This window comes from Aethalodelphis obliquidens, unplaced genomic scaffold (genome assembly GCF_003676395.1).
Source record: "Aethalodelphis obliquidens isolate GAN/ISIS:26980383/991018 unplaced genomic scaffold, ASM367639v1 scaffold4, whole genome shotgun sequence".
Lineage (NCBI taxonomy): Eukaryota > Metazoa > Chordata > Mammalia > Artiodactyla > Delphinidae > Aethalodelphis > Aethalodelphis obliquidens.
Window position 1 is genome coordinate 81,361,962 of NW_020837948.1, and position 22,109 is coordinate 81,384,070.

General features: G+C 37.6%; 1 protein-coding gene and 1 pseudogene across 4 annotated transcripts in view; one reads left to right on the forward strand and one right to left on the reverse strand.

The window, feature by feature from the left end:
- Positions 1 to 22,109, forward strand: part of TMEM267 (transmembrane protein 267) — a 31,796-nt gene that overhangs the window by 4,643 nt on the left and 5,044 nt on the right. For 2 of the 4 annotated variants that reach the window (XM_027101162.1, XM_027101166.1), the window contains exon 2: positions 8,745 to 9,132. In XM_027101162.1, the coding sequence (XP_026956963.1) occupies positions 8,821 to 9,132 (312 nt within the window). In that variant the 5' untranslated portion in view covers positions 8,745 to 8,820. Of the gene's footprint in view, positions 1 to 6,398; positions 8,006 to 8,744; positions 9,133 to 22,109 lie in introns of those variants that run through there. The other 2 variants (XM_027101165.1, XM_027101163.1) reach the window with 2 other exon arrangements.
- On the reverse strand, positions 4,137 to 5,501 carry LOC113617577 (kinetochore protein Spc25 pseudogene; annotated as a pseudogene).

The window sequence follows — 22,109 nt, forward strand, 5'->3', positions numbered from 1 at the left end:
AGCAAGTATTCTTCACACTAATAAAAAAAACTTAAAGGAACCTGCATAAGTTTATTTCATCTGGAGATACAGAAATCTTTCATACAGGCTTTTCATGTACCAACTAATACATAAATATAAATACATTATTTTTATACTATACTATAAATTTGACGTGAGATTTGCATACAATTTCATTAATGTTTATTAATGTTATATATTCTAATATTTTATTAATATTTATAATGTTATAAATATGTTTCTACATTTTTAAAAATTATACTTTAAGAAACTGAGCTTAGCATCATGGTCTGAGTTATTAATTACTTCTAACTTTTCAAAGGAGCTTTATTGGTTTTGTTTTCATGATAGTAACGTTAAAAATTTTTATGAAATCAAAGAAAAGGGAAAAAAAGTAATGATCACATGTAAGCCCACTAGTGAGAGACAAGCCAAATGAACAGCCTTCCAGATTTTTTATGCATATGTACATATTTTTAACAAAAATGTAATATTTTACATATTATTTTTTAGGCTACCTTTTAAATTTTAGTATCTATTGAGCATTTCCTATGTCAACAAATATGGGAATAAGTATTTTTTTAATGACTGCATAATTGTATGGAATTTATTTCACTAGCCCTGTATTTTGGACACATAGTTTCTAATTTTTCCTTATTATAAACAATGCTGTGCTGAACATCCATGTGTAACTCTTTGTATTTATCTAATTCATTTCTTAGGATAATTTCCTAGAATTGGAAATCCTGAGTCAAGTGTTTGCTCATTTATTAATCATTTTTGATACATATTGTCAAATTGTCTGCTAGAAGAGTTATACCAATTTATACAACTGCTAATACTGAGTGATTGTTTCCCCACCACAAACAAATCATTAGCAATCTTTCGTCGATCTTATGTTGAAATCTCATTGTTTTAAATTCAATTGATTACCAATAAAGTTGAAATCTTTTAATAGTTTTCTTTGACCGTTTGTATTTATTCCTTTTCCAAATTGCCTTTTCATAGACATTGCCATGTTATTATTGGGATACGTATTTTTTCTTCTTGTTAGTTTTAAAAGCCCTTAGTAAAGTAGGGCTTCTAATCTTTCTCCATCATAAATGTTCAAAATTTCCTCCATTTATTAGTCTTTAATTTTGACATGCAGAAGTCTACATTTTTATATAGTTATGTCTATCAGTATTTTTTTTTTTTTTTTTTGTGGTATGCAGGCCTCTCACTGTTGTGGCCTCTTCCGTTGCGGAGCACAGGCTCCGGACGCGCAGGCCCAGCGGCCATGGTTCACGGGCCCAGCCGCTCCGCGGCATGTGGGATCTTCCCGGACCGGGGCATGAACACGTGTGCCCTGCATCGGCGGGCGGACTCTCGACCACTGCGCCACCAGGGGAGCCCCCAACTCCAAGTTTTGAGAGCAAAGAAACAAATATGCCAAGAATCTTTTATGACAGCAGCAGATAGGGCAGTACTAGCAGCAATGCCAATGATAATATGTGGTGATGGGTCAGGCAGTGTAAGCTGGGCTCGGGGGCAGAGAGGTCTTCACCACAGGTGTCTGGTGTCATTTTCACTGAGGTGCTTGAGGCAGAGTTTGAAGCCTGGTTCTTGAAACCTGGCAAGTCTGTGATTTCCCAATATCCTTTTAATGGTTTTTGCTTTTACTTAGAGTCCTTTCTCTTCTGTGCACTTAAGAACCCTACCTGACACAGGATCTGAGTGAAATAATTGTTCCTTACCAATTTGGAATTCTACATACATTTCCGCCTTCCCCAAACACACACTTGACCTGTCTCAGACTTTGCATTTACCTTTCAGTATTCATATTACTCTGCTTTTGCAAGTTTATTGGCATTAACTCTTTCGAATGCCAATCTGAAAATGTTTTGTGAAGTTGCTAAAAGAAAATCCCTTTTATGATTTTGATGAGTTACATTAAATTTATAGATTAATTTGAGGAGGATAATACCATCCATGTTGTCTTCTTCCTCAGTAAAATGGTCTGGCTCTTGTATCAGTAAAGTTCCATCAAAGGAACAGAACTACTTTGCGTGCTAAGGAATAAGAAGTTTAGACCTGCTGTAATCGTGGGGCTTGGAGGGCAGGCGCTGCAGGCCGTTGCCTCTGAGTCTGTTTTTGAACCTGAAGCTGCAGCAAGTCGGGAGGGGAAGGTAGATGTGGATGAGAACAAGAACAGAATGGAACCTGCACTGGCCTCTCACCAAATCCAGTTTTGATGCTGTGGGTGACCTGCAGGAGAGGCTGGCACTCTTGACCTTGGGGCTGCACATGCAGGCCCAGGATTTGGAGAAGCTGAAGGAAGATAACGGTGAAGGCTGAAGGAGCTGCAGGCCTAGCTGCTTGCTCATGCCAGCAAGGTGAGCTGACAGATCAGCAGCAAGACGTGCGAGCTCCATGGTGCGTCCAGCACCAACCTTTAGAGTTAAAAAATGTGGCTGCTGCTTCACTTCTGCCTTCCAAGTCCCATGTACAGTGTCTCCTGTAGCCAGCACTACAAAGAACTATAAAAGGAAGGGGATTCTCGGAAATGTCCTTCCAACTTAGATGCGTTAACATAGCACAAGCTCTAAATAGCACAGAGCTCTAAATAGCTGATTGATAAAGTACAGTTTTGACATTTTCTTCACATGCATTACCTGTTTAGTTTATTCCTTGATATTTGAATTTTTATTGCTGTTGTGAACGTTCATTTTCCTGTATTTTCCCCTTATGATTATTGCTGGTATATTAATAATTTATCTTGAATTAGCCGCCTTTTGCAACTTAAATTCTAACAATTTTCAATTTATTCTCTTGGATAGGCAGTCATTTCACTTACAAACTAATGTAATTGTTTTCTTCCTGATATGGTAATGATACATTTCTCTCTCCCTCCCTCTATCCCTTCCTTGCCTCATTACATTGATTAAAACTGCCAGAACAATATTATAATAGCTGTACTGTTTTGACTTTAAAGGTAATGTTTCTTGGTTTTCATTCATTTTGGTTTCTTATAACCTAGCAGTTCTTAATGTTTAGTGAACATAAGGATTACCTGGTATTCGCACTTGCTAAAAATGGAGATTTCCAGGAACACATGCTACATTTTACTAAATGCCATTTAATCATTTAATAGGCAATACCTGGTGGATAACAGATACAGTGTATGATGATTTTTATTTAATTCATTCAATAAACACTTGTTGAGCATCCACTGTGTGCTAAAAGATAGTGGTGAACAGATAGACAAAGTCTGCTCTCTGAGCTTTTGTTTTCTTTCCTGAAATGTTTACAGAGCATAAACACTTGAAAAGTAAGCAAGTCTTTTGGCTCTAACAGAATTATTTGCACCACCATTTAAGCTTAGTTTCTTCGAGCTAATTAGGTCACTATTTTTCTTTTAAGCAGTTTAAAAGTGATGAATTATATATTGCATTGTGGTCAGAGAACTTGGCCTGAACATTTCCACTTTTTAGATTTTGTTGAAGTTTTTCTTGTGGATGAGTAAATGTGTAATTAAATTTTATAAATGAGCCACAGACATTTGGAAATAATGTGTATTCTATGTAATATACACAGTTTTAGACCTGTATATGAAATAAAATTTGTAATTAAATTATTCAGACTATCTATATCTTTTTTTTTTGCCACTTGACCTCATTCATGTAAGCACGATTTGACATGTAAGCATCTTCTTATCTAACTTTACTATGACTTGAATATTTTATCCCTTTTAGTCCCACTAAGTCTTTTGCCATAAATTGTGTTTGATGGTAGTATTACCACAGCTGCTTAATTTTGTTTGTGTTTTCTAGGTATGTATTTTCTCATCTCTTTATTTTCTATATTGCTAAGACTTTTTGTTTGAGATGTTTTCTTATGAACAGTAACTTGGGAGATGTTTACTTCTATTCCAATCTGTCTCCTTATAGAGAAATTTAATACATTCACATATATTATAGTATTTGTGTTTGATGTGTTTGTTTCCTTTTTTATTTTTTTGGTGGGTGGGGGTGGGAGTAAAATTTTCTTCTTCATTTTTTTTTTTCTGTTTTGCTATATTGAGCAAGTTTTCTGTATTCCTCTCTTCTTCCCCTAGAAATTTAGAAGTGCTGATCCTTATTTTTTCCCCAGAAATCATATACAAAAGTGTTATAATTTCTAAGGTAAAAATCTTAAAATTTGTAGTTGTCACGTAGGGGCCATAATTTAGTTGTTTAGAACCCTATTGTCATAGTCCTGTTCTTCCAGAGCTCTGTAATTGTTGTCCCACAATATTTGGTGTTGATGTTAATCACATTCTCTTTCTTTTGCAGATAACCATTGTTGTTGATGATGATGTGTTTTTTGGACGTGGAAACTCTTAAGGATTTTCTCTATATTTTTATTTTTTTAACGGTTTTTATATACTATTTATACATTAATTATAAACAATAGCAGTAAAAGCTTTCCGAACATTGGCAAGAAAAGCCGAAAAATTGTTGGTCTTCCTTACATTTTCTTGAAATTCTGCTAGGCACTCAAAATGAGGAGCGCTATCTGACACCTCATAGTCCCTTGCTTCATTTAGGCTCAGGGAAAACATAAATAGGCTCTCAGGATGCTTAGGGTCAATATTAGTGAATATAAACTGCAACTTACCACCATAAATTTTTCGAATTTCTAGTCCAAGTCGACCTGTATACAGGTCTGCAGATTTCTGTAGCCTTTTCAACCTCTCTTCATTAGCTTTGTTAGCAGTGGAAATAGTTTCCCTCTTCCTAGCATATTCTTCCTTAAGGTCCTGGATATCTGCAGTCAGTGCGTCCAGTTCCTGCTTTTTGTCTTTTACTTCAGCAATCAACTTCAACAAATTCTCTCTCTTTTCTTGAGTGAGCTTATTCTGCCTGCAGATCTGATTTTGATATTCCAGAAACATCTCAACCATTCGTTCTTCTTCCTTTAATTTCACAGCCAGCTTTTCTGCAAATGCTTTAATGGAATCCTTGTAGGTATCTCTTAGGCCCACCATCTGACAGGAGGTGTCACTGACAGTGCTTTTGAATTTATTCCAAAATTCATTTATGCTTTTATCGAATAGTGCCAGTTCGTCCTCTACCACTTTGTAAGACAATGTGATACCAGCCAACAGCGGGTCTCTAGAATCGGATCCCGCAGCCGCGCCAACTTTCCTATTTCAAAACTCTCTTTATTTTTTGAATTTGTTTTTTCTTTCAATGCCCACCTCTTTGTCCTTTTTTTCTCCCTCAAGCTTTGGGAAAATTCTTTGAAAGTATTTTTACTCACTAATTATGTTTTTTGAAGCATACATTTTACTATGCATTGCTTCTATTGACTTTTATTTGGGCCATCAGGTTTTTTATCCCCATAATCTCTTTCTTGTTTTCAGATGCTCCTTTTACATGAAAGGCTGCTACTGTTACTGACAATAAACTGCTTTCTCTAACTTTTTAACATCTTTATTGGAGTGTAATTGACATGTAATAAACTGTACATATTTATAATGTGCGATTTGATATGTTTTGATGTGGGTATGAGACTATGAACTGTGAAACTGTTACCACAATCAAGATGATGAACGTATCTGTCCCTCCAGTTTCCTCATGCTCCTTTTTTTTTTTTTTTTTTTTCCGTGTGTGAGCCTCTCCCCGCCGTGGCCTCTCCAGTTACGGAGTGCAGGCTCCGGACGCGCAGGCTCAGCGGCCATGGCTCACAGGCCCAGCCGCTCCGCGGCATGTGGGATCTTCCCGGATCGGGGCACGAACCCGTGTCCCCTGCATCGGCAGAAGGACTCTCAACCACTGCGCCACCAGGGAAGCCCTTATGCTCCTTTTGAATCCTTCCTGCCCCTCCGGTCTCCAGGCAACCACTGATCTGCTTTCTGTCACTTAGATTAGTTTGTATTTTCTAGAATTGTATATAAATGGAATCATACTATGTACTCTTTTAAAACAATATTTCTAAATGAAAATTTCAAACATAAAAGGAGTATAATGAACTAAAGTATATCCATTACCTAAATTTAACAATTATAACATTTTCACATACTTGCTTCAATTATTTACTTTTTAAAAATAGACCTTTTTTTTTTTATAGTAGTTTTAGGTTTATGGGAAAATGGAGCAGAGTAGAGCGTGTTCCCATATATTCCTTCTACCTCTGCACACATCTCTCCCTATTAACTTTTTGCATGAGTGTGGCACATTTGTTACAATTAATGAACCAATATTGATACATTATTATTGACTAAAGCCCATAGTTTACATTAGGCTTCATTCTTTGTGTTATACAGTTCTATGGGTTTTGACTATGTAATCTTTTTTTTTTGGTCTGGTTTAGTGTTATTTTAAGGTTCATTCATGTTTTTGTATGATTCACGTTTTGGTTTCTTTTTATTTCTTTTTTTCCACATTTTGTTTATCCAGTTGGGTTGTTTCCAGCTTGGAGCTAATGTAAAGAAAGCTGCTATGAGCATTGATGTGCACGTCTTTGATGTGCAAGTCTTTGTGCAGATGTTTGCTCTCATTTCTCATAGGTAAATACCTAGGAATAGAATGACTGAGTCATATGGTAGGAGTATGTTCAACTTTTTCAGAAACTGGAAAGTTGTATCATTTTACATTTCCACCAGCAGTGTATGAGAGTTCTGGTTGCTCCACATCTTGTCAACATTTGGAATGGTCAGTCTTAAATTTTAGCAGTTCTAATAGTTATGTTTGGAATCTCATTGTGGTTTTAGTTTCCATTTCCCTAATCATGAATGATATTGAACATATTTCATGTGCTTCTTGACCACCTGTATATCATCGTTGTAAAGTACCTTTTCAGATCTTTCACCCAACTTTGTATCAGTCTGTTTTTCTGTTATCATGCTTTGAGAATTCTTTGCTCTGTGTACAAATCCTTTATCAAATATGAGATATGCAAATATTTTCTCCCAGTCTGTGTCTTGTCTTTTCATTCTCTTAACATTGTCTTTCAAAGAGCAGAAGTTCTTAACTTTGATGAAATTCAGTATATCAACTTTTTAAAACAGATGGAGCTTTTGATACTGACACTAAGAACTCTTTGTATAACCCAAGGACAAAAATATTCTCCTGTGTTTTCTTCCAGAAGTTTTACAGTTTTGTTTTACTTTTAGGTCTGTGATCCATTTTGAGTTAATTTTTGTATAGGGAGGAAGGTATGGATTGAGGTTCATTATTTTTGCATATGGCTATCCAGTTGTTCCAGCACCATTTGTTGAAAGGAATATCTTTGCTCCATTGACTTTCCTTCGCATGTTTGTCAAATAATCAATTGACCATTATGTGTGGATCTATTTGTGATCCCACTCTCTATTCTGTTGCATTGACATATTTGTCCATCTTCATAACGATACCACATTCTTCATTACTGTAGCTTTATAATAGACTTGAAATCAGATGGTGTAAGTCCTTCAACTTAGTTCTTTTTTAAAGGTGTTTTCCTATTCTAGGTCTTTTGCATTTCCCTATAAATTTTAGAATATATACAATGAGCTATGCATAGTTTTTATTACAGAATGGAGGTTGAATCATTCTCAATAAATCATTTAGTTATTCTTTAAGTCTCAGAACTAAAACAAAACAATACAAAAACTTCAGGTATCACACAACGTTGATAACTTTAACTAGATAAGTGATTTCAATATTCTATGCCAGGCAAGCACTCAGAATTATGATTACCTTTTTATGTCAGTTAAGATTCTTTGGTTAGAGGTAACAGAAAGGAAAAGGGGGCTTATTGGGAAAATCCTGAGGTAGCTCATGGAAGGTGAAAGGTGAGCTGCAGGAACCAGGGCAGCTCTGAGAACCTTAGAGATTGGACCTGAGTACTTGATGTCCTTATGATTCTTTTTTCCTAGGCTGTCCCATGTAGTGGAGTCCATGGTCTGTAAGAAGAAAAAGAACTTTCCCCATTATCTCCACTAGGGAAAATTCTGGAAGGGAGTCTGATTGGCCCAGCTGGGGTCACCTTCATAAGCAGAGTAATCACTACTATAAAATTATTACTAATTAGTAATTGCTTGTTAATCACTACTATTAATAAGGGATACAGGGAATTCTAATTGGTCAGCTCCAGAGTTTGGGTATTTTGATGAGCAGTTTTCCCAAGGGAAGTGGATGCTCTTATCAGAGAAAGTATGGAAAGCAGTTGCTGGGTACACAGACGCATTGGATCCCCACTACTGTGTAGTACACATTGCTGAAAGAAAGAACTATTTGATGACCTCAAAGTAGAAGATTAGTCAGTGGGCTTTCTTAAATTTCCCTTGATACATGCTACCATCTAAACTGTTGTTCCTACAAAGCTAATCTGTTCTCTTTGGGCCACATGGCATATTATATATAAATGTAAGAAATACCATTTCTTCTAATACGAAAGTTGCTAAGAGTATATCGTAAATGTTCTCATCACACTCACACAAAGGTAACCATGTAAAGTCATGAATGTGTTAACTAACCTTATTGTGGTAATCATTTCACAATACATATGTATATCAAATCATCATGTTGTGTAAGATAAACTTACACAGTGCTATGTACCAGTTATATCTCACTAAAGCTGGAAAAAATAAAATGAAATTACTGATAACAGTTAAAGAAAAAAAGAAATACCAGTTTTTACAACTTGGTTTTATACTTGTAAAATTATTCTCAATATTGTTTTGTTTATATATTATAATGGCAGCCCATAATCTTCATTTTCTCTGCTTTCTATTTTAGGGTGACTGGGAATGTAAACAAGAATAAGCTGTTTGTTTCCTGATGGCTTTTAGCATATACTGACATACCATTTGTGATGGCATCTGAGACTGAGAAGACCCATGCTTTACTCCAGTCTTGTAGCACTGAATCTCTTATTTCCAGCCTTGGTCTGGGCATTTTCTGCCTAGTAGCTGACAGACTTCTTCAGTTTTCCATAATTCAACGAAATGACTGGCTTCGTGCACTCTCAGATAATTCAGTACATTGCGTGATTGGCATGTGGTCATGGGCAATAGTCATTGGAATCAAGAAGAAGACTGACATTGGAGAAATCGTCTTAGCTGGATTTTTAGCCTCTGTTATTGATATAGACCACTTTTTTCTAGCTGGATCCCTATCTTTAAAGGTAAGAAACCTATATGTTTAATTTTTCTGGTCTTTCATTTTTTTTAACATCATTTTATTTATCTTCACAGCATCATTCTACTTAAAGCTAGAGAAGATTAGCCTTATTTTAAAACAGGAAAGCCCATTCTTCCAACTTTTTTGAGCACCGAGTACTTCCCTGAGGGCACAGACATGTTGCTGACCACATTATATGGCATCACAAAGTGCCGTGGAGGCACCCAGAGCAAGGGCTCACTAATTGTACTGAAGGAGTTCCATTCTGGCTTTACAGAGGATGTGTTTAGCCAAGTCTTTTTCTTTTTTTTTAATTTAAGTATAGTTAATTTACAATGTTGTGTTAATTTCTGCTGTACAGCAAAGTGGTTCAGTTACATGTATATATACATTCTTTTTGTAATATTTTTTTCCATTATGGTTTATCATAGGATATTGAATAGAGTTCCCTGTGCTATAAATAGGATATTGTTGTTTATCCATTACCCAAGTCTTGAAGGAAAGATTAGCTAACTGCTTTAAAGTAATGGGGGTCATTCTCAAGGCCATCCTAGTCCTTTTTGTATCAAGGTTCTTTCTTTAGGACCACACTTAAAATTTTCCCCTATTTTTCATGTTTTACAGTTAATATGAAGCGTGCCTATGTGCTCCATAACAGCTGAATAGCTTTAAGATGATTCCTAGGCCTGGGGAATGGCTGTAATGGATTCATTCATTCCTCAAGTCCCTCTTGAGGCCAAGGTGTGCATTTCAGCAGGCTGATCAGGGCACAGTCCCTGGTGGAGAAATTGAGGAATTTCATTGAGGCTTTAGGGGTATAGCTTACACAGTGACCTATTAGTATAGCTTATACAGTGACCTATTAGTATTTAAGCCTAAAATGGCAGTTCAGATAATATTTTCTAAGTGTCAACAGATTTACCTACTGTTTGTGTAGTTATGATCTATAAACACATCAGGAAAGAAATACAAACTTGTAGAGCAAGGACTTAGCTTTGTTCACCACTGGCTAGAACACTGTCTGGCTTACCCAGTAGGTGTTCAGTAAACATGTGTTGAATGAATAAGAAATGATCTTTTGTTCTTCCCAGTATGTGTCAAGTCCCGCACCAGGTACTTCTCAGAGGTTGTCTCACTTATTTAGAAATTTAATCAGTAAGGAATCAGTAATTCCTGATTAAAGACAAATTTTAACTTTTTTTTTTTTTTTTTGCTATAAGTAGAGGCAGCATAACATTGCTGTTTAAGATTGGAATCAGAAGACCAGAGTTTAAATCCTAGTATATGGTCTCAGCAGAGCACTTTTCTTCCTTAAGTCTCAATTTTGTCATCTCTAAAATGTGGATTGTAACGTTACTTCCCTCATAGGGTTGTTGTGAGGATTAAATGAGTATGTTAAGTGACACACCCTGGCAAATAGTTGGTGAAAAGTGTGATTTAGGAGAGCTGCCAAGATGGTGGAGTAGAAAGACCCTGAGCTCACCTCCTCTCATGAGCACACCAAAATCACAACTATCTGCAGAACAACCATCAACGAAAAAGACCGGAACTTACCAGAAAAGATCTTCTACAGCTAAAGACATACAGAAGGAACCACAACGAGGTGGGCAGGAGGGGCAGACTCGTGATACAATCAAATCCCATACCCCCTGGGTGGGTGAACCACAAACTGGAGAATAGTTATACTGCAGAGGTTCTCCCACAGGAGTAAGAGTTCTGAACCCCATGGCAGGCTTCCCAGCCTGGAGGTCTGGCACCAGGAAGACAAGCCCCCAGAGCATTTGGCTTTGATGCCAGCAGGGTTTAATTGCAGGAGCCTCACAAGACTGGGGGAAAGAGACTTCACGCTTTTAAGGGTGCACACAAAATCTCATGTGCACTGGGACCCAGAGCAAAAACGTTAATTTGATAGGAGCCTGGGCCAGACCTACTTGCTGGTCTTGGAGAGTCTCCTGGAGAGACGGGGCAGCTATGGCTCAACCTGGAGACATAGACATTGGTGGCAGAGATATTGGGAAATATTCAAATGTGTAAATTCTGCTGGGGGCTGCCATCTTAGCTCATTAGTGCCAAAACCTGGCCCCACCCAACAGCCTGTAGGTGCCAATGATGCCTCAGGCCAAACAACTAACTGGGTGGGGAATAGCCCCACCCATTAGCAGAAAGTCTGCCTAAAGATTTCTGACCCAGACACACCACTAGACATGGCCCTTCCCACCAGAGAGCCAAGACCCACCTCTAACCACCAGTAGGCAGGCACCAGCCCTTCCCACCAGGAAGCCTATACTAGTCTCTAGACTAGCCTCACCCAACAGGGGCCACATGCCAGTAGCAGAAAAATACAGTCCTTCAGCCTGCAGACCAAGCCCGCCAACAGCAAGCCAGACCTGACCCTGAGACAAGCTGGGCCCTGCCCCTGCCCACTAGCATGCCAACGCAATCTTTGTGACACTCCACACACTATACCCAACTGTGTCAGGAACTGCCCCCCACACCCCCCACCAGCCAGTGATACGAAACACGCTTTGGGATCCCTGGGCCCTGCAGTCAGACCAGGAACGAGCTCTGCCTGCCAATAGTCCAGCACTAACCCCAGGATCCAGCTTCACCTGCCAGTGGGTAGGCAATAGCCCCAGTGTCTTCAGAACCCTGACTCCGCTCAGCAGTAAGCCAACACTAGCCGCAGGGCCCCATAGAGTTCTGCAGCCAGCTGCCTCATGACCAGGCCCCGCTAAACAGCAGCCAGCAGCATCCACACAAGACAGGGCCTGGCAACCAACTGGACTAAGAGCCAGCCAAGCCTGCCAGGCCACCCACATAGTCAGCCCAACACAAAAGAAGGACCCACACTGCCCTCTTAGGGGGACCCCTAGACCATATAGCTTGAGTGATGAAAGGGGAGTGCACTGCTGGGATGCATAGGATGTCTCCTACAAAAGGCTACTTCTCCAAAGTTGAGAAATGTAACTAACCTACCACATACACAAAAATGCAAATAGCAACCTATGACAGAATGAAGCAGCAGAGGAATGTTTCAGACGAAGGAACAAGATAAAAACCCAGAAGAACTAAGTGAAGTGGAGTAGGCTATCTACCTGAGAAAGTTCAGAGTAATGGTTGTAAAGGTGATCAAAGAACACAGGAGGAGAATGGATGCACAGAGTGAAAAGTTAGAAAGTTTTTAACAAAGAGTTAGAAAATATAAAGAAAAACCAAACAGAAATGAAGAATACAATAACTGAAATGAAAAATGCACTAGAAGGGATCAATAGTAGACTAAATGATACAGAAGAATGGATCAGTGAGCTGAAAGACAGAATACTGAAAATCACTGCTGCTGAACAGAAAAAAAGAATGAAAAGAAATAAGGACAGTTTAAGAGACCTCTGGGACAACATCAAATGCACTAATATTCACATTGTAGTGGTCCTAGAAGGGGAAGAGAGAGACAAAGGGCCTGAGAAAATATTGAAGAGATAACAGCTGAAAACTTCCCTAACATGGGAAAAGAAATAGTTACCCAAGTCCAGGAATTGCAGAGTCCCATGCAGGATTAACCCAAAGAGGAAGACACCAAGACACACTGTAATCAAAATGACAAAAATTAAAGATAGAGAATATTAAAAGTAGCAAGGGAAAAGCAACAAATAACATACATGGGAACTCCCGTAAGGCTATCAGCTGATTTTTCAGCAGAAAACTCTGCAGGCCAAAAGGGAGTGGCAGGATATATTTAAAGTGATGAAAGGGGAAAATCTACAACCAAGAACACTCCACCCAGCAAGGCTCTTGTTCAGATTTCAGGGAGAAAGCAAAAGCTTTATAGACAAGCAAAAGCTAAAAGAATTCAGCACCACCAACCCAGCTTTACAACAAATGTTAAAGGAGATTCTCTAGGCCAAAAAGGAAAGTCTGCAACTAGCAACAAGAAAATTATGAAAGGAAAAACTCATGGTAAAGGCAAACCTACAGTAAAGGTAGGAAATCATCCAAACACAAAGCCAGTAGGGAGGTTAAAAGACAGAAGTAGTAAAAATCATTTGTATCCACAATAAGCAGTTAAGAGATACACAGAACAATTAGATGTAAAATATGACATCAAAAGCAGTAATTGTGAGGGCAGGAGAGTACAAATGCAGAGTATCTAAAATGCATTTGAAATTAAGAGATCAACAACTTAAAACAATCATATATATATATATATATATATATAGAGAGAGAGAGAGAGAGAGAGAGAGAGAGAGAGACTCTGTTACAAAAACCTCATGGTAATTGCAAACCAAAAATCTCTGATATACACACAAAAAGAAAAAGGAATCCAGACATAACACCAAAGATAGTCATCAAATCACAAGAGAACAAAAGAAGAAAGGGGGGAAAACACATACAAAAACAAATCCAAAACAATTAACAAAATGAGAATAAGAACATACATATAGATAACTACCTTAAATGTAAATGGACTAAATGCTCCAAACAAAAGACATAGAGTGGCTGAATGGATAAGAAAATAAGACCCATATATATTCTGCCTACAAGTGACTCTTCAGATCCAGAGACACATACAGACTGAAAGCAAGAGTATAGAAAAGGGTATTCCATGCAAATAGAAATCAAAAGAAAACCAGAATAGCAATACTTATATCAAACAAAATAGACGTTAAAATAAAGACTGTTACCAGAGACAAAGAAGGACACTACACAATAATCAAGGGATGAATCCAAGAAGAAGATATAACAGTTATAAATATATGCACCCAACTTAGAAGCACCCCAATATATAAGGCAAATATAACAGCTACAAAAGGAGAAATCAACAATAACACAATAATAGTAGGGGACTTTAACACCCCACTTACATCAATGGACAAATCATCCAGACAGAAATCAATAAGGAAACACAAGCCTTAAATAACATGTTAGACCAAATGAACTTAATTGATATGTAGAGAGCATTCCATCCGAAAGCAGCAGAATACACATTCTTTTCAAGTTGGAACATTCTCCAGGACAGATCACATGCTAGGCCACAAAACAAGCCTCGGTAAATTTAAGAAAACTGAAATCATATCAAGCATCTTTTCCAACCAAAACACTGTGAGACTAGAAATCAACTACAAGGAAAAAAACTGCAAGAAACACAAACATGTGGAGGCTAAACAGTATGCTACTAAACAACAAATGAATCACTGAAGAAATAGAGGAAATCAAACAATACCTAGAAACAAATGATAACAAAAACATGATGAGCCAAAACTTATGGGATGCAGTAAAAGCAGTTCTAAGAGGGATGTTTATAGCGATATAAGCTTACCTTCAGAAACAAGAAAAATCTCAAATAAATAACCTAACTTTACACCTAAAGGAACTAGAGAAAGAAGAAAAAACAAAACCAAAGTTAGTGGAAGGAAAGAAATAATAAAGATCAGAGCAGAAATCAATGAAATAGACATGAAGAAAACAGTAGAAACGATCAAAGAAACTAAAAGCTGGTTCTTTGAAAAAGTAAACAAAATTGATACACCTTTAGCCACACTCATCAAGAAAAACAGAGAGAGGGCCCAAATCAATAAAATTAGAAATGAAAAATAAGAAGTTACAACCGACACAACAGAAATACAAAGGATCATAAGAGACTACTATGAGGAAACTATATGCAAATAAAAGGGACAACCTCTAAGAGATGGACAAATTCTTGGATAGGTACAGTCTCCCAAGACTGAACCAGGAAGAAATAGATAATATGAACAGACCAATTACCAGTACTGAGATTTAATCAGTAATTTTAAAACTCCCAACAAGGGACTTCCCTGGTGGTCCAGTGGGTAAGTCTCCACGCTCCCAATGCAGGGGACCCGGGTTCGATCCCTAGTCGGGGAACTAGATCCCGCATGCATGCCACAACTAAAAGTTCATATGCTGCAACTAAGTCTGCATGCCGCAACTAAGAGTCCGCATGCTGCAACTAAGAAGGCCACATGCCACAACTAAGAAGGCCACATGCCACAACTAAGAAGGCCACATGCCACAACTAAGAAGCCTGAGCCTGCATGCCACAACTAAAAGATCCCACATGCCGCAACTAAAGATCCCGCATGCTGCAGCGAAGATCCCGTGTGCCGCAACTATGACCAAGTGCAGCCTAAATAAATTAATTAATAAATTAAAAAAAAAACAACTCCCAACAAACAAAAGTCCAGGATTAGTTGGCTTCACAGGTTAATTCTACCAAACAAATAGAGAAAAGTTAACACCTATCCTTCTGAAACTGTTCCAAAAAATTGCAGAGGAAAGAATACTTCCAAACTCATTCTATGAGGCCACCATCGCCCTGATACCAAAACCAGACACAGATACCACAAAAAAAGAAAATTACAGGCCAGTATCACTGATGAACATAGATGCAAAAATCATCAACAAAATACTAGCAAACTGACTCCAACAATACATTAAAAGGACCATACACCATGATCAAGTGGATTTATCCTAGGGATGCAATGATTTTTCAATATCCACAAATCAATCATTGTGATACACCACATTAACAAACTGAAAAATAAAAACCATATGATCATCTCAATAGATGCAGAATAAGCTTTTGATAAAATTCTATATATATTATTAAAAAATTCTCCAGAAAGTGGGCATAGAGGGAACATACCTCAACATAATAAAGGCCGTATATGACAAACCCACAGCTAACATCATAGTCAATGCTGAAAAGCTGAAAGCGTTTCCTTTAAGATCAGGAACAAGACAAGGATGTCCACTCTTGCTGCTTTTATTCAACATAGTTTTGGAAATCCTAACCACAGCAATCAGAGAAGAAAAGGAAATAAAAGGAATCCAATTTGGAAAGAAGTAAAGCTGTCAGTGTTTGCAGATGACATGATACTATACATAGAAATTCCTAAACATGCCACCAGAAAACTACTAAAGCTCGTCAATGAATTCAGTAAAGTTGCAGGATACAAAATTAATATACAGAAATATGTTGCATTTCTATACACTAACAGTGAAATATAAAAGAGAAAAAAAGAAACAATTCCATTTACCATCACATCAAAAAGAATAAAATACCTAGGAATAAACCTATCTAAAGAGGCAAAAGACCTGTACTCAGAAAATTATGAGACCCTGATGAAATAAATTGAAGATGACACAAACAGATGGAAAGATATGCCATGTTCTTGGATTACAAAATCAATATTGTTAAAATGACCATACTATCCAAGGCAATCTACAGATTCAATGCAATCCCTATAAAATACCAATGGCATTTTTCACATAACTAGAACAAATCATTTTAAAATTTGTCTGGAAACACAAAAGACCCCGATTAGCCAAGACAGTCTTGAGAAAGAAGAACAGAGCTGGAGGCATCAGGCTCCATGACTTTGGCCTATACTGCAAACTACAGTAATCAAAACAGTATGGTACTGACACAAAAACAAACACATAGATCAATGGAACAGGATAGCAAGCCCAGAAATAAACCCATGCACTTATCCTCAATTAATCTACCATAAAGGAGGCAAGAATATACAAGGGAGAAAAGGCAGTCTTTTCAGTAAGTGGTGCTGGGAAAACTTGACAGCTACATGTGAAAGAATGAAATTAGAACATTTTCTAACACCATATACAAAAATAAACCCAAAATGGATTAAAGACCTAAATATAAGACCAAATACTATAAAACTCATAGAGGAAAACATAGGCAGAACACTCTTTGACATTAAATCACACCAGTATTTTTTTGGATCTGTCTCCTAGAGTAGTGGAAATAAAAGCCAAGATAAACAAATTGGACCTAATTAAACTTAAAAACTTTCATACAGCAAAGGAAATTGTAAACAAAATGAAAAAACAACCTATGGAATAAGAGAAAATATTTGCAAACGATGCAACTGACAAGGGATTAATTTCCAAAATGTACAAATAGCTCATATAGCTCAATATCAAAAAAACAACCCAACCAAAAAATGAGCAGAAGAACTCAATAGACACTTTTCCAAAGAGGAAATGCAGGTGGCCAACAGGCACATGAAAAGATGCTCAACATTGCTAACCATCAGGGAAATGCAAATCAAAACCACAGTGAGATATCACCTCACACCTGTTAGAATATCATGAAAAAGATTACGAATAACAAATATTGGTGATGATATGGAGAAAAGGGAACCCTCATACACTGTTGGTAAGAATGTAAATTGTGTAGCCACTATGGAGAACAGTATGAAGTTTCCATTAAAAACTAAAAATAGAGCTACCACATGATCCTGCAATCCCACTCCTGGGCGTATATCCAGAAAAGATGAAAACTCTAATTTGAAAAGATATATGCACCTCAGTGTTCATAGTAGCAGTATTTACAATAGCCGAGACATGGAAGCAACCTAAATGTCCATTGACAGAAGAATGGGTAAAGAAGATGCGGTATATGTATATGTGTGTGTGTGTGTGTGTGTGTGTGTGTGTGTGTGTATACACACACAATGGAATATGTCATTTGCAGCAGTATGGATGGACCTAGAGATTATCATACTAAGTGAAGTCAGACAGAGAAAGGCAAATATATGACATCACTTATATGTGGAATCTTAAAAAAAGATATGATCTTATTTACAAAACAGAAATTTACTCACAGACATAGAAAACCAACTTATGGTTATCCAAGGGGAAAGGTGGGGGAGGAAGGGATAAATAAGGAGTTTGGGATTAACAGATACACATTACTATATAGAAAATATTGAATAGATAGGCAACAAAGACATATTGTAGAGCACAGGGAACTATATTCAATATCTTGTAATAACCTATAATGGAAAATAATCTAAAAATGAATAAATATATGTGTATAACTGAATCACTTTCCTGTATACCTGCAGCTAACACAACGTTGTAAATCAACTGTACTTCAATTAGAAACAAAAACAAAAAAGGAAAAGTGTAATTTATAAATGCATTCATCTAGAATTTAAGTATTTCTATTGTAATTCTTAAAAAACATTTAGGCTGTATATTGTATTTATTCCCTGATTCATTGATAAGCAGTAGTGTTAAGAATATGAGCCATAGAGTCAGGCAGATCCAGTATTAGATTCCAACTCTGCCACTTGATAACTGCACACTGTGGGGAAGTTACTTAGTCTCTCTAAGTCCCAGTTTCCTCCTCTATAAAATAATCCCTAACTCATAGGGCTATTTCTAGGATTAAATGAGATACTGTACATAAAGTATAGCATACTGCATGTATTGATCCTTATATTTTAACATCTTTATTGGAGCATAATTGCTTTACAATGTTGTGTTAGTTTCTGTTGTATTACAAAATGAATCAGCTATATGTATACACATATCCCCATATCCCCTCCCTCTTGCGTCTCCCTCCCACCCTCCCTATCCCACCCCTCTAGGTGGTCACAAAGCACCGTGCTGATCTCCCTGTGCTATGCAGCTGCTTCCCACTAGCTATCTATTTTACATTTCGTAGTGTATATATGTCAATGCCACTCACTCACTTCATCCCAGCCTACTATTCCCTGTCCCCGTGTCCTCAAGTCCATTCTCTATGTCTGCATCTTTATTCCTGTCCTGCCCCAGGGTTCTTCAGAACTTTTTTTTTTAGATTCAAAATATATGTGTTAGCATACGGTATTTGTTTTTCTTTTTCTGACTTACCTCACTCTGTATGACAAACTCTAGGTCCATCCACCCCACTACAAATAACTGAATTTCATTTCTTTTTATGGTTGAGTAATATTCCAGTGTATATATATGCCACATCTTCTTTATCCATTCATCTGTTGATGGACACTTAGGTTGCTTCCATGTCCTGGTGATTGTAAATAGTGCTGCAATGAACACTGTGGTACTGTCTTTTTTGAGTTATGGTTTTCTCAGGGTATATGCCCAGTAGTGGGATTGCTGGGTCGTATGGTGGTTCTATTTTTAGTTTTTAAAGGAACATCCATACTGTTCTCCATAGTGACTGTATCAATTTACATTCCCACCAACAGTACAAGAGGGTTCCATTTTCTCCACACCCTCTCCAGCATTTATTTTTTGTAGATTTTTTGATGATGGCCATTCTGACTGGTGTGAGATGATGTCTCATTGTAGTTTTGATTTGCATTTCTCTAATAATTAGTGCTGTTGAGCAGCTTTTCATGTGCTTCTTGGCTATCTGTGTGTCTTCTTTAGAGAAATGTCTATTTAGGTGTTCGGCCCATTTTTTGATTGTTTCTGTTCTTTTTTTTAATATTGAGCTGCATGAGCTGTTTATATATTTTGGAGATTAATCCTTTTTCCATTGATTCGTTTGCAAATATTTTCTCCCAGCTGAGGGTTGTCTTTTTCCCTTGTTTGTAGTTTCCTTTGCTTTGCAAAAGCTTTTAAGTTTCATTAGGTCCCATTTGTTAATTTTTGTTTTTATTTCCATTACTCTAGGAGGTGGATCAAAAAAGATCCTGCTGTGATTTATGTCAAAGAGTGTTCTCCCTATGTTTTCCTCTAAGAGTTTCATAGTGTCCAGTCTTACATTTAGGTCTCTAATCCATTTTGAGTTTATTTTTGTGGGTGGTGTTAGGGAGTGTCCTAATTTCATTGTTTTACATGTAGCTGTCCAGTTTTCCCAGCACCACTTATTGAAGAGACTGTCTTTTCTCCATTGTATATCCTTGCCTCCTTTGTCATAGATTAGTTGACCATAGGTGTGTGGGTTTATCTCTGGGCTTTCTATCCTATTCCATTGATCTATATTTCTGTTTTTGTGCCAGTACCATACTGTCTTGATTACTGTAGCTTTGTAGTGTAGTCTGAAGTCAGGGAGTCTGATTCCTCCAGCTCTGTTTTTTTTTCCCTCAAGACTGCTTTGTCTATTCAGGGTCTTTTGTGTCTCCAAAGAAATTTTAAGATTTTTTTTCTAGATCTGTAAAATATGCCATTGGTAACTTGATAGGGATTGCATTGGATCTGTAGATTGCTTTGGATAGTATAGTCATTTTCACAATATTGATTCTTCCAATCCAAGAACATGGTATATCTCTCCATCTGTTTGTGTCATCTTTGATTTCTTTCATCAGTGTCTTATAGTTTTCTGAGTACAGGTCTTTTACCTCCTTAGGTAGGTTTATTCCTAGGTATTTTATTCTTTTTGTTGCAATGGTGAATGGGATTGTTTCCTTAATTTCTCTTTCTGATCCTTCGTTGTTAGTGTACAGGAATGCAAGAGATTTCTGTGCATTAATTTTGTAGCCTGCAACTTTACGAGATTCATTGATTAGCTCTAGTAGTTTTCTGGTGACATCTTTAGGATTCTCTATGTATAGTATCATGTCATCTGCAAACAGTGACAGTTTTACTTCTTCTTTTCCAATTTGTATTCCTTTTATTTCTTTTTCTTTGCTGATTGCCGTGGCTAGGACTTCCAAAACTATGTTGAATAATAGTGACAAGAGTGGACATCCTTGCCTTGTTCCTGATCTTAGAGGAAATGTTTTCAGTTTTTTGCCATTGAGAATGATGTTTGCTGTGCATTTGTCATATATGGCCTTTATTATGTTGAGGTAGGTTCCCTCTATGCCCACCTTCTGGAGGGTTTTTATCATAAATCGGTGTTGAATTTTGTCAAAAGCTTTTTCTGCATCTGTTGAGATGATCATATGGTTTTTATCCTTCAGTTTGTTAATATGGTGTATCACATTGATTGATTTGCGTATATTGAAGAATCCTTGCATTCCTGGGATAAACCCTACTTGACCATGGTGTATGATCCTTTTAATGTGTTGTTGGATTCTGTTTGCTAGTATTCTGTTGAGGATTTTTGCATCTATATTCATCAGTGATATTGGTCTGTAATTTGTGTGTGTGTGTGTGTGTGTGTGGTACACGGGCCTCTCACTGTTGTGGCCTCTCTCGTTGCAGAACACAGGTTCCGGACGCGCAGGCTCAGTGGCCACGGCTCATGGGCCTAGCTGCTCCGCAGCATGTGGGATCTTCCCAGATTGGGGCATGAACCCATGTCCCCTGCAACGGCAGGCGGACTCTCAACCACTGCGCCACCAGGAAAGCCCTGTAATTTTCTTTTTTTGTAGTATCTTTTTCTGGTTTTGGTATCAGGGTGATGGTGGCCTCATAGAATGAGGTTGGGAGTGTTCCTTTCTCTGCAATTTTTTGGAAGGCTTGAGAAGGATGGGTGTTAGCTCTTCTCTAAATGTTTGATAGAATTCACCTGTGAAGCCATCTGGTCCTGGACTGTTGTTTGTTGGAAGATTTTTAATCATGGTTTCAATTTCATTACTTGTGATTGATCTGTTCATATTTTCTATTTTTCCCTGGTTCAGTCTTAGAAGGTTTTACCTTTCTAAGGATTTGTCCATTTCTTCCAGGTTGTCCATTTTATTGGCATAGAGTTGCTTGTAGTAGTCTCTTATGCTGCTTTGTATTTCTGCAGTGTCTGTTGTAACTTCTCCTCTTTCATTTCTAATTTTATTGATTTGAGTCCTCTCCCTCTTTTTCTTGATGAGTCTGGGTAAAGGTTTATCAATTTTGTTTATCTTCTTAAAGAACCAGCTTTTAGTTTTATTTATCTTTGATATTGTTTTCTTTGTTTCTGTTTCATTTCTTTTATTTATTTATTTATTTATTTATGCCTGTGTTGGGTCTTCGTTGCTGTGCAGGGTTTCTCTAGTTGTGGTGAGTGGGGGCTACTCTTCATTGCGGTCTGCGGGCTTCTCGTTGTGGCTTCTCTTGTTGCAGAGCACAGGCTCTAGGCACGCAGGCTTCAGTAGTTCTGGCACGTGGGCTCAGTACTTGTGGCTTGTGGGCTCTAGAGCTCAGGCTCCGTAGTTGTGGCGCCTGGGCTTAGTTACTCCATGGCATGTGGGATCTTCCTGGGCCAGGGCTTGAACCCGTGTACCCTGCCTTGGCAGGTGGATTCTTGACCACTGTGCCACCAGGTAAGGCCTATTTATTTCTTCT